Source organism: Pleurodeles waltl, chromosome 12 (assembly GCF_031143425.1).
Source record: "Pleurodeles waltl isolate 20211129_DDA chromosome 12, aPleWal1.hap1.20221129, whole genome shotgun sequence".
NCBI lineage: Eukaryota > Metazoa > Chordata > Amphibia > Caudata > Salamandridae > Pleurodeles > Pleurodeles waltl.
The window spans coordinates 52,964,691-52,977,717 of record NC_090451.1 but is presented as its reverse complement, the minus strand read 5'-3'; the positions used below and the strand labels follow the sequence as shown (position 1 = coordinate 52,977,717).

The 13,027-nt window shown below is 41.4% G+C and overlaps 1 protein-coding gene across 1 annotated transcript; it reads right to left on the bottom strand.

Moving 5' to 3' along the window:
• Positions 1-3,619: 3,619 nt before the first annotated feature.
• On the bottom strand, positions 3,620-10,928 carry GDF15 (growth differentiation factor 15). The gene is made up of 2 exons (XM_069217891.1): positions 10,502-10,928; positions 3,620-6,549 (listed from the first exon to the last, which is right to left on the bottom strand). Exons 1-2 carry the CDS (start codon positions 10,812-10,814, stop codon positions 5,723-5,725), a joined length of 1,140 nt encoding a protein of 379 aa, XP_069073992.1. The 5' UTR covers positions 10,815-10,928; the 3' UTR covers positions 3,620-5,722.
• Between the last annotated feature and the right edge of the window lie 2,099 nt (positions 10,929-13,027).

Here is a 13,027-nt window from a genome sequence, read left to right as displayed (position 1 = left end):
CACAAAAAGTAAAGCACAACTGACACTAGTCCATTGAAATGGGGGTCTCTTATTTGAAGAAGGTGGAGGCTCCAACCATAAAGGAGAAATGCCCTCCAGAGCAAAATCTTAGGAACTCTTGTACATGAAACAGAGGCTTAAAATGTAACTCTCAAAAACCCCGGCAGAAGGCTCCCGGGTCAAAGCCGGGAGCCAATCCTTTTGTATCCCTATAAGAGACACAAATAATGCTGTTATGTGATGTCCCGGTCCCCAATCTCACTCTTGCCTGGAATGAGTAAGAAGCCAAACTGGGTCTAAAAATCATGAACTTTAAGCCCAAGAGGTAAGCATTTTACAAAATGAGGCTCTTTGTCTGACAACACAAACAAAAACCTGGAGCTTTAATAGACAATGGTCACAGTGGAATTCAGTCCTTATCCTGCAGGACAAGCATCAGAGATCTGAACAATAGGCCTTAGGAGATGCTTCTATCGAAACGAGGGTGTAGGATCACAAAGTTAATACAGCTGTATAACTGTACTGTTTGCACTTATGTCACACAAAAAAAGACTGTAACTGAAACATTTTGTCCACTTTATATACAAGTATATATATACATATACTCATATACACACACACAATACTGAAAAGACCAACTGTGAAGGTGACATTATAGTAGGTGTTGGAATAAGACACGAGCAACAGCTTAAAAGAAAACATGAAAATATACCTGTAATAGGTTAGGGAATCAACTATAACGTGCGTCCCCATCATGCACTGCTTATGACCACACATATTTTTTAACAAGCTTTTTCTCTCATGTTGTTGAGAAAATGGTCTCTGGAGCAACTTCGCCTTCTCCTCTGGATTTGCTCAGATGCTGCCATTCCTTTTAGCATCAGAAATATGAAAAAAAGCAGACGTTTTAGATGCACAATCCTCTGCCATAAATGCCTATTGGCATCAAACGAATTCAAAGCAGATTTTGTAAAATAATTTTTTTTAATGTTACTCTTCAGTCATATCCTTCACCTCTCGTACATTATCAACTAATTGTAATGCCATTCTGCAAAAAACAAACAAAAAAACTGCCCGTTACACTGTAATTCTCACCCACAGCATTGTGGCTCGACAAATTTCACTATAGTAAACTGACGATTTTAACATATCCTTGTTTCCTCTAGGAAGTACAAACACACTAAACAATTACCGTGCCACTGGTCTTAAGCTGAACAATCAATAAAAAGAAGAAGCAACATACAGGAAGAATAAAAAATAAAAAATAAGAGCCAAATAAAGTTTTCAACCCGTTTTCCATTCCCAAAACAGGTGGAAGACAATTGATAAAGGTAAACTAGATAACATTGTCTATAACCATTTCAATCATAGTGTAAGAGAGTAAACGGAAACCAATGTTTTTGGTTGGTTTAAAAGACAGAAAGATGAATAAATGTAACTGAGTTTTCAGTCAGAAAAACACAAAACTTAAACAGACTTGTGAGGACAAACAGTTTGATGCAGATGGGACGTTTGCCTCAGTGAACAAAGTTCGATTATTTTAATGGTGCTCAAACTTCGAGGTTTTATTGGATGAGGGCTCCTCAAGCTTAGGGAGTCAATGGAAAAGAAGAGTTGGTTATGTAGATGGTTAGCAAATACAGTTGTGGGCAACTTGATCCATTTGTTCGTTAGAGAGTTGCTGCAATATTTGTATCACCTATGGGCAGCAGAAGCAGCAGCTAATATTCAACAAGTATTGGCAAAGCCAGTAGTTCTAGCCTGTGAGAGCGATTGGCTTTTAGCAATCATTTTGGCTTTGACAATGATTTTTAGCCATGATATACAGCAGACAATCTGCTGTGCAACATGGCTGAAACTTTTGTTTTTAAAGTGTTATGATGCAACGAGTACAAATGTGCTTTGTTCTTAAAAAAACAAATGGGGATAATGTGTTGGGAGGATGGCGGAAGAGAAAGATGCAAGTGGGCGAAGAAGACCTGCAAGAGACAATGGGGAAGCACACGGATTTTGGAGAGTGGACAAGAGTGTGTGGGGAGAAAAAGGATAAATGAGGGTGGATGGGAAGGCTGGGGAATCAATCTGACAATGGAGGGTGGGTGGGATGGAATAGGCATGCACTCTGAAAACGGAGGGTAGGTGCAGAGACTGGAGAAGCCAGCTGACAGCAAAGAGTGAGGAGAGAACCTGGGAATCAAGCTGAAAACGGAGGATGAGTGGGAGGTCTGGGAGGGCAAGCTGTGGGTGGGATGTGATGGGGCAGCAATCTGACTGTGGCGAGTAGGTGGGAAACAGTGGCACTTTAAGCTGACAGAGGACGGGCAGGAAGGAATGGGGAAGCAAGCGGACAATGGAGAGTGGGCGGTGATGGGGAAGCAAGATGACAACAAATGGTGGATGGGAGGTGCTGTGGAAAGAATCTGACAACAAAGGGTGGGAAGAGATGCTTGGGAATCAAGCTGACAAGCAAGGTGGGCAGGAGGGGCTGGGAGAGAAAGCTGACAATATAAGGTGGGGCATGCACTCAAAGCACACATCGAAGCGGAGCGAAGTTTGCGCTTTTTGAGAACTCCTGAGACAAGGCCAGAATTATTATAATTGGAAATCTGCTAGACAAACTCACAGCAAACTGAAAACTGGGTGGCCGAAACCCGTCGACATACACCATTGGAGGAGTCCATTTGATTTTGATTTGGAGCTGAAACACTGGTCAAGGGCATTGTTGTATTGGAACTATAAGAGGGCAATGATTTGTCCTGTGCACTAAAGGAGTACTTCATACAAGGACTGCTTTTGAAATAAGGATGCAGCCTAAACTAAGTGATTAGTGGAAGCCAATAATGTTATTTATTTGTGGGGAATCATGTAATGTTTGTATTATCTAAATGTGATCACAAGATGGTGTTATTTTCGATATTAATTTCCATAACAAGTGCCCAGGACATGCCTGAGATATTTTCTCAGCAAGCAAGAGTTATTTTCCCTGCAAGACAGGTAAGGTTTACAAGATCACTTTCCGCAGAGGTACGGCTTCGGAAATTACGTTTTTATTGGGCAGCCAGTCCAAACACTTTTTTGTGCAGTCACAGATGGTAGATGGGGTTTCCCATGATAAAGTGGATGGTTGATCTGCCATTGTGAATGCCACCCCTCCGGGTACTCTTATTTTGAACGTATTTTTATTATTTGTGATCATGACATATGTGTTCTTGAAATCTTCACAACAGTCTGCATTTTCTTACATTTATCCGACATATAGGAGATATCGGAGTGAGGTTCTTAGACAATTCTGTGTACTGTTAATGAAAACATGGAGGTGATAGATGGGACTTATGTTTTTGACATAAGTCTTTTACTGTCTACCTCTAAATCAACCTCCATGCCACTATTCATGATAACAGCCTCTGTAATTTTATTAGAAACAACTTCATGCCATCATCCAGTGCTATAGCAAACACAAATATAGAGATGAAAAGCAAGCACACTAAATGCATTCTAGAGAAGCTGGTTCTCTGGAAACATAGCTGACATTACTTTTTCATGCTACTTACACTATTTAATTAATGTAAAACTACTCAATGTTTTAGAAGAATGAAAAAATTCCAAATAATATTATGTTCGCATATAGTTTATTAAAAAGGAACTTCTCACAATCTACCTAGGATAGATGGATTGTTTAATATATTAAAATATATTTATATATACACACACACAATATTTTCATAAAATATAAAAATAGTTAACAGTATAAAATAAACACCAATAAGTTATGAATAAATAAGAAACATGTATAAATAAACTTCAAATCAATTAAATGACTGCACTTACATTATATCGAGGGATAACAATCTTTCAACAAATACTCAGGGAAAGCAGGCCTGATAACTTTATGAAATCATTTGCATTAACAATGTCCAATAAAGTATGAAAGGAGTGTTACAAGAAATACAGTGTTTTAAGTCCTACCTCTTTTTTTTACAAAATTGGCTGTAATGGATAAATGTTTACACTTGTTGGAATAAACTCTGAAACAAAAATCATAGCCAAAATTTTGAATGTTGAGTTTACACCAATTCTTCAGTAAGTAGTGAAACAAGCACATTGTTTTAGATCGAGACTGGTCATTTGTTGACTGAGTGTATAAGCCACTACTTCGCTAAGCAGCAAAATGGAATGAAATGATACATAATTTATCCTACTAAATCTTTAAAGGATTAAAACAATTTCCTTCTAAGGAAATTATAAGTAACATCAAACCACAGATTTTACATTGACCTTTAGTCTTGTTCGTAGAAAAGTGCATTTTGCTCAGAAAAGCAATCATATGTGCTATGGTCTTGTCATATTAAAGCACATAAAATGCACTCTCGTCTTTTTAAAACTTGCCTTTGGTATATCTAATTTTGTAATATGTCTTTGGTTCTGTCTTGATACAGAAGAAAACTACTTGTTTAAAACATGTACCCCACCAGTTCATAAAAGGTCACTCAGTGTGCCTTCTTCTGAGAAAAGTCTGCACGGTTAATATTTTGTTTCTCTCTCACACTTCCATGAAGAAAAATAGCCAGAAATGTAAAAAGGATTTTCGGTTTTCGAAAACTGCTCTATTGATATTGCAACATGTCTAAATGCAGCAATCTTTCATATGCAGCCAATATAGAATAAATGATGGTTAAGAATTGCATTTGCTTTTAATAAACCTCGATAAAAAGGTGACTAAGGCAGTATGCAAGAAAACAGACTAAGGGGCTGATTATGAGCTTGGCAGACGGAAACATCCATCTGCCAAACATCTGATGGGGAGGTCACTGCAGTGCTTGCGACCTCCCCGCCAGCCCCAATACGACTTTCTCACTGGGCTGACCTGGCGGAAACCAAAGTTTCCGCCAGTCAGCCCAGTGGGAAAGGTGCAGCAGCATTGCTGCTGACTCATAATAGAGCCGGTGGCAATTCTGACACATGCAGGGGGTACCAGCACCCATGAAATGCACACTGTCTGCACAGCAGACAGTGCGCATTTCAAGGGTGCTGGGCAGGGGGACTTCTGCACTGCCCATGCCAAGAGCATAGGCAGTGCAAGGGGCCCGCCTGTGGCCCCCTGCACTTGTTCTACGCCAACTTTTTCATGGCGGTGGAACCACCATGACAAGGCTGGCGGAGAACAAGGTTGTAATCAGCAGGGCGGCACTAAGTTCAGCATCGCCCTGGTTGAGTACAACCAGCCCGCCGTCAGCCTGTCGGGAGCCAGGATCCTGGCAGGGATGGCAGTAGGTTGGCAGGTCTGCCTGCAAACCTCATAATGTAGCTGTCGGACCTTCACAACTGCATCGGTCTGACTGCCACTGCGAGTCCGGCGGTCATCACAAAATAAATATTGGCCTACTCAAAATTACTTCTAGTGCAAGAATGCCTTTATCAAACAAAATAATCCCTGAAGAAGATATTTCCAAAAGGATGCTGAAATTAACACATTAAGGACCATCAGTTCATACTTTCTTAAACATAACTAAACCCTCTGCACTTTCAGTTCAATTTAAGAAGGCCTTGTAAAAGCGCACCAAGGCTTGAGTGATATGGAATGGCTGACGGCAACATTTTTATTCCAGTCCCCTGCAGAATGAAAAGATAGTGCCTAATGAGTACAAGCAATATTCCATGTATTTTCACTATTTTGTCAACAAAGTTTGAAAAAAAAAAACACTCTGAAAATATTAAAATATTGCTATGCACAGTGACACTTCCTAACAAGTATGTCCTCACATGGTGTCAGAGACAATTCTCCTGCACTGTTGTAGTGCATGAGTAGCAAGGGTTCATAGCTAGCAGGAACACAACAGGGTCCCGGAGTAGCGCCATTTGACAACTGGTGCATTTTGGACTTGATCTGTGCATGCATGCTTGCTGATTTGTAGTTACGAGGGCAAGACCCCTCACAAAAGAACATGGTATAGCTTTCTGGAGCAATGACCCAATCCGACAGGCCTATCTCTTTAAACGAGACATGTAAGGATTTGCGACAACAATGTTTCTCATTTTTCTTGCAGTCTTCTTGGTCTTGTGTTGGGAGCTCTCTGGTCTTTCTCGCCCTTGCTTTGCTGGCCTTCTGAGTTTCCACTTCCAATATCAAAGAGTCAGTCCACTTTTTATATTGGTTAACCTCTGAAACAAGTGGAAAATCAGAGATAAACATTAATTTCATCTGCAAACGTTCTTCAGGGCTTGCTACCCACTCCTGGACTGCCTTCACAACATTTAGATTTAAAGTCCCAGTTTCAAAAGGTTTGGAATCCAGAAGTTTGAGCTCTGGTTCACCGTTTGCATCACTTGATTCTGTCACTTTATAAATATTCACCATTGGTGGTGGTCGGTAGTTTATTATGGGGAATCTTTGGCTTTGGGCAATAAGAAAATGCTTCTGCAACTGAAGCTCAGCCTTCAAGACTCTCAGTTCTTGATGGAGTGCCAGAGTTCTGGAAAATACAAGGTTGACTGCATGACTGTGTTTTTCTTGTCCCTGGCGGCTGTCTGTTGTCTTGATCTTCAGAGTCACTAAAATAAAGAAATAAAAGCTATAGAAAATCCACTTTTAAACACACATATACATTTCAGACCGAGAGAGGACAAAATGTAACTGAGAATGACAAACAAATGAAACAGACGCTGCCACTTCTATTTAATTTCGAGTTGACTTTCATATGATGATAAGAACATGTTTTACTGCCCTAAATCCAAATAATGTAAAGGTCATTGAGGCTTTGTTACGGTTATACTATTTCCATCTTTACTGTGTATATGCAGAAGGATCAAAACACCAAGAGGCATTGGACAAACTATTTGTCTCCGGTAGCAGCATTTCCTACTCTTTTTGGACTATAAAAATGAACACAGGCATTGTTCAATAAGAAACATTTCCCAATGCACTTAATAACATCTAGTCATTACAGAGTAGTTGTAATGTAATGTGCAACGCCACCCAGCGTGTTTGAGAACTTTAACAGGCTCAAAATATATATATATCATAATGGGCCATACCTTTCAGTCTGAATTTCTATGACTGCCATTAACCAAGCACAAGAAGGAAAAGGTTGAAAACATATCTGCCTTCCAAAAGAGTCTAAAAAGAGCCACGTCACTAAGTTGTCTCTGTGCTTCCACTCGAGAAGCCTGAACACTGAGTGTTTCACATTGATTCACGTTTAAAGGGAAAGTGGCATTTTGAAAACTGGAAGCCCTCTGGTTACATTTGCACAATAAAAATGGTGGACACCGAATGCGAGATTTCAAGGATTTATAGAGAATATGATCCCTCACGTAGCCTCAATTTGAGTACTGGAACACCAGCATGAATATAAACACCATTGGTGCCCATCCTGCTAGTCTAAATTCTGATTGAATACTGCACACCCATGTTTTTTTCCTGCACAAATTCCTACAGACATAACCTGAAGGTATTGGAGTGTGGAAAAGGGGTTGGCAATAGGAAAAATTACTGGTGCCAAATTTTGCTCTTGGGTTGATTTTAAGCTGACAGCAAAATTAACTAATGTGCAGTCTGCATTTGTAATTACTGACAGTAATTCCAAGGGCCGCACAAGTAAAAAGCAAAAATAATACTGGCAAAACGGGGTAGAAAAGCATCATGTTTAATTGCCAATATTTTGCACCTAAGTATAAATCAAGCTCAAAACTTGAAAAACACTTGGGACAAAATATTTCTGCTGCTTTGTTTTTGCTCCAGGTTTTATCATTGTTTTATGGTATATTTGCAAGGTCATTTAAGCGGCGGTGATAATGCTAGAACGGGTGCAAACAGCAATTTTTGCCAAACGTACTTCGCTATCGCGAAAAGGCATCGAAGTACCACTACGTGGACCAACAGGCTCAACCAACAGGCTCAACTACCACACAGGTGTGTTTGGAGGAGCTGTATAATTTCTTGTCAGTCACTTGGGAGGCTTACGTCAAATAATAAAGCAGTAGCTGGCGTGCTTACAGAAAACAACAAAGATTTTGTGCTGGGCTTTCAGATTTGGAATGACACTGTAAATCAATTGAGATCAGTTACCGACTTTAACATTTTCAAAAAGTATTTAACAAAAGAACTTAAAAAAAATCTTCTGCCTTTTAATCCTGTTTGTTTTCGTATTTGCCTCCCAGGGGCCTTTGCGCCTCGGACCCTTGTTTTTTTTTTTCTCTCCGTTGTCTATTCCCTCGAGTCTAAGCCTCCACATCACTGTTGACAACTTCCAGCATATTACAGTGTTTAGGAGCCGATATAGTTTATGGCTATGCTAAATAAACATTTAAATCAAGTATGAATCTGGGCAACAAGAGAGTTCGATTGTTGTCTTAGACAAGCCATTGAATCTGCTCCAAATGCTCATTAATATGTTGAACTAATACATGATTCAGTTTCTAGCCGTTTCATTACAGCAAACTTCGCAAATGTTATCTTTAAAGTTTGTGAGATTTGTGAACCTCACCAAGCTTAAGGTGATTTTGAAACCCTTGGACAAGGAGCATACCCCCATTAACAACATGCGAGGACCGGCCCAACTTTTAGAAGTAGAAAGCTGCGTCTAGGGCACTTAAACGAGATGTTGTGTGTGCCTGGTGACATGCACGCAGACAAAGTCACAAACTGGCACCGCTACATTTTCTCATGCATTTGTATACCCTTGAGAGTTCCCTTACTAAACCAACCACTGAAAAGCCAAACGGGCTGACATGAGTTTCTAGTTATATGCCAGCCTTATTGGTAATGCTGGTCATCTGGAAGGATGAGACTGAGGCACAAACCAGCTTAACAGCAGCAGCGGTTCTTTTTAATATTCCCCTTGTCCTACAGAAAGGGAGTCGTCCCGCACAGCGGCAGGATGGAAAGGAATACTCTTGCAAGTTCATCACGCCATTTCTGTCTGACCTCAAGATATCAGCTGTCTGCAGGTCAATCTTATGTAAAAAGAGATAGGAGTGGAGCAACCATTTTTGGGCCAGGCTTCCACTAGAGAGCTGATGAAAGCATCTTTATTACTACAAATTAAGGTGTAACATAAGTAACTGAAAGTGACAAAAAAGACATGAATTTCGTTTTTTCTAGATGTAAAATAGTCCCACGTGTATCCCAATAGAGGTTAAACGACACACCCAAACCGACATTAGAATGGCAACATATAAATAATACTTTTTTTCTGTCTAGAAAGTGCAATATGACCTTAACTGTAATACATTTATGGTTAGTAATGAAACTCATTACATCAGTATTCATTCCGTTTCTAAGCACTTGCCATTTCGGCAGATACAGGACATAGAGCTGCTGGGGATAATGTGCACAGGATCACACAGTAGTCAGGTAGAGAAGTTCATGGCATGTTCTGTATGTGGATGTTACTAGTCAAAAACGTGACCGCTAGACCACAACACTTTTTTTGCCAACTCAGTTGTGTGAACCTCTGGATGATGAAAGGTTGAGTCCACTCTGCTGGTATGTAGAACTGTAACATGCAGGTTTACGCAAATCTACTCAGTGAGTGTGAAATCCACTGAGATTTATCACTAGTATCCCATTATTAAAGCTATGCGGTTAGCTCAGGGTTCTCAGGCAAGGCATACGTCCTAACAAAATAAGTAGAGGGGATTAACTAGGTTAAACTGCGCAAATGACATCATGGCGTGTGACATCACTGCAAACCACATCGCATGTGGCATCACAGGAAGTGGCACCTGTAAAATAATTAAGTTAAAGAAAATGACATTCAAATGACCATTGGTGGAGACTGAATAAAGTCAAAAGCTCTTAGGCGATTGTGAAGTGATAGAAAAAGTGTGCCTTTGTTTCCCGTCCTCTGCTCTTGCACCGAGGTGCGAAGAGGTGGATGGCTCTCAGGCGGAATTGTACTGCACAAAAGGAGCGCTGGTGGCCTTTAAATCAGCTCTTGGCGCTGCTGGATGGCAAACGAAAAAAGCCTCTCAGCTGCCTGCACGTTCTTGCATGGCGGAAAGCAGACAACGTGCAGGCTCTTCTGAATGTGTCCAGGTGTCGGAAAATTACCCTGGGACAAGTTCAGCTTAGTTCACAGGGGCCCAGCTTCTTAGCAGGGGGAACGGCGTCCACCATGAAAAAATAGGGAATAGACGCCATCTACCTGCGGGTACCCTCGACTTGTGACCTGTTCTCAGGTATAAGAAAAAAAGGCTGAGAGCGAACGGAAACCAGTATAAAAAGAAAGTGGTCTAGTCTAGTGGAGAGTGGATTTTAATCACGGCTTCCTTTCTTACTCAATGTGTCATCATTATCAGCAAAGAGCTTCATCTCCATCACCCTGCAAAATCGGAAGTGCTTAAAAACAGACCGAAACCCAATAACAAGTCACGTTGTCGACTCGTTTTTTTCCTTTAAGTTTGTGAGCACCAAGAGGCAATGCAGTTTTACAGTGTTGCTATATACATGCTCATCATTTGAATCATCTCAACAAAAAGTTAAACAAGTCGGCAAACTTACATTTTGGAGTTAGGAGATGCACTCTGTTCTCTGTCGCTGTCAGCATGTTTTCTTCTTGACTGGTGTTGCCTTTCAGTTCTAGCAGCGTCTCCTCGTAAACCTTGTACATCCTTTGTAGCGCCTCCTTGTCCAGCCTTTGATGGGTGGGGGGTGGTCTGTGGAGCCCTAGGCGCTCCAATATTCCTCTCTTCACCGCCTCCAGCTGTATCCTCTTCTCCTGCTCCCCCAGCGGCCGCAGCTCCACCGCAGTCAGGAGAAAGAGGAGGGCCAGGCAGGCCTCGGGGTACCTGGCAGACTGGCCGGAGCTCCGCATGGTGTGGTGGGTGGCGGCCCGGCAGCGCTGCGGCGAGGGCAGTGAAGTGCGCCGGTGTCAGTGCCCCGAGAATGAATGAAATCCTCTATTCTTGCCCTTATATTCAGCTGAACTTTGATTCGCCACACGCCCACGCACACACAGGTTAAGACGTCACTCACTATGTGCAGAAGAAAAACAATACCAGTGCAGCAGGAATCCATCCTTCCCAGTCTTGCTGCTCCCCGAGCTCGGGGCATTGTGTGGTTCTTATTTAACGTGAATTAGCCACTGGCAGAAAAGCCAGCCAAGAGGAACACGCGGGCTGCCATCACTAATGATGGGAAATTAGGGGAAAGGGAAATTATGAGGCATTATACGATACATTTTTGTGATAGAATTGTTTTGTCATTTTTAAACGTCATAACACTGTCTGGGCTAGTAGCGTGCTACTCGTCTAAAAGCGCTTCAACGCCTCGTCAGGGTTAGTAAGCGCTATATAAATACAATAAAAATTAGTCAGTACCAGTATAACATGGAAGCTGTTGCAAAGGACCTTCCGCTGTCAGCAACATATGTCGCTTCATTTTTGGTAACTTTTTAAACGTTTGAGCTAGGAACAATTTTTTTGTTGTTAAAATCTGCAGGTTATGTGGCAGAAAATGGATTATGCGGCAAATGCGGAAAATCTACAATTATGCGAAAATTGCCGCGGCCGCACAATCGCATTATCCCTGCGGCCCTGCTACAGCATTAATAAACTATTCTCTTAACACGAGAAAGTAAGAAAGAGCTGAGAAACTATAACTGGAGCCTACAGGTCTTCCTCGACCTGTGTAAATACAAAATATTGTTTAATTCCTAAAATAAGAGTATCTAGAAACGCTGTCAAAATTAGGAAGTACTAGCAGTTGCAAATGAGTATGTTAATAAAATAAATAAATGATGTTATGCACGGAAAATATGCATTGCCTTATGGTAAGGTCTAAAGTCCAGGGGTGTTTGGTGCAGCTGTTCCGCCTACCACAGTCTCAGACCTATCCCTTAAACTTCCCCTTTTTCTACCTGGCATGCGATGCCAGAGAACAGCATGGTCCAAAGGCACATACTAGATTCAGGGCCTGATGTAGACTTTGGTGGACAGGATATACTCTTGTGATGCAGATGGAGTAAAGTACTCTGTCACCTTGCCGAAATACCCACCCAGCAAATTTAGAGATGTCCGCTGACCCAGCGGACATCTCATGCACTGGCAGGAATTGCCATCACAGTGGTTCCTGTCAATGCACCAGAAGTTTGACAGATGGCTCCGTCAACATGACGGAGCTGGACAATAAACTTTCAAAAACAAATGAAAAAAATAAAAATAAAACAATGACCTTCTTGCCATGTGAGTTTCTTTCCTGTTGTGGGGGTCATTCTGCAGTCTTCACTGCCCTTTACTGCCAGGTTTTACCGATAGTGAAAACTTGCCATTTGTTAACCCACTCTAATTAGGGCGGGTGGACACATGGCAAAACCTCTGATGGTCCTTAATCTATCAGGCCATCAGAAGTGTACGTTAGTGTCAGGGACGGAGTAGCCTCCACATTCAATATACTCTAGGTCCGCCTGACTCTAAAAAAAGGCGTAGGACCTTCAGTTTGGCAGCAAGGGTATTCAGTTGCCTCTGCAATGGTATACCATCTCCACCAAATTCAAAATCAGCCCCTTATGTCTGGAAAACAGCCCCTCACAAAGTAAGTAGGGAGATTGCTTAGTCTGTGAATTAGCTGGAGTACAGCATTTTTTTAAATTAAACTCTGAAGCACTGGACATTCCTCATAACCAAATTCTACTTCACACCACTGTAGGTATGAAGAAATTACATTAAAATACGTATAAAGCCCACTTGAGCAATGTATGTATGTAATATGTTATGTAATATGTAATGTGTTACCCCTGGCAGAAGTCGTCAAGCCATTTGGGATGTCCCTAGTTTCTTATGCGGATGATACACAGCATAACTTTCTACGAACTCCAATGTCAACGGCTCGACACTTGCTCCTTGCCTTCAAGCTGTGGCGGCATTGATGTCACAAAGTAGGCTGAAACTGAATGATGATAAGACTGAAGTGATGATACTTGGGCATCAGTCACAGCTTAGATCTAATCCCTTGGTCCTGGAAGGCTTGGGAAATCTTCCGGCTCCTAAAGTACTTATTAAAAGTCTGGATGTCTGGCTTGACCCCCAA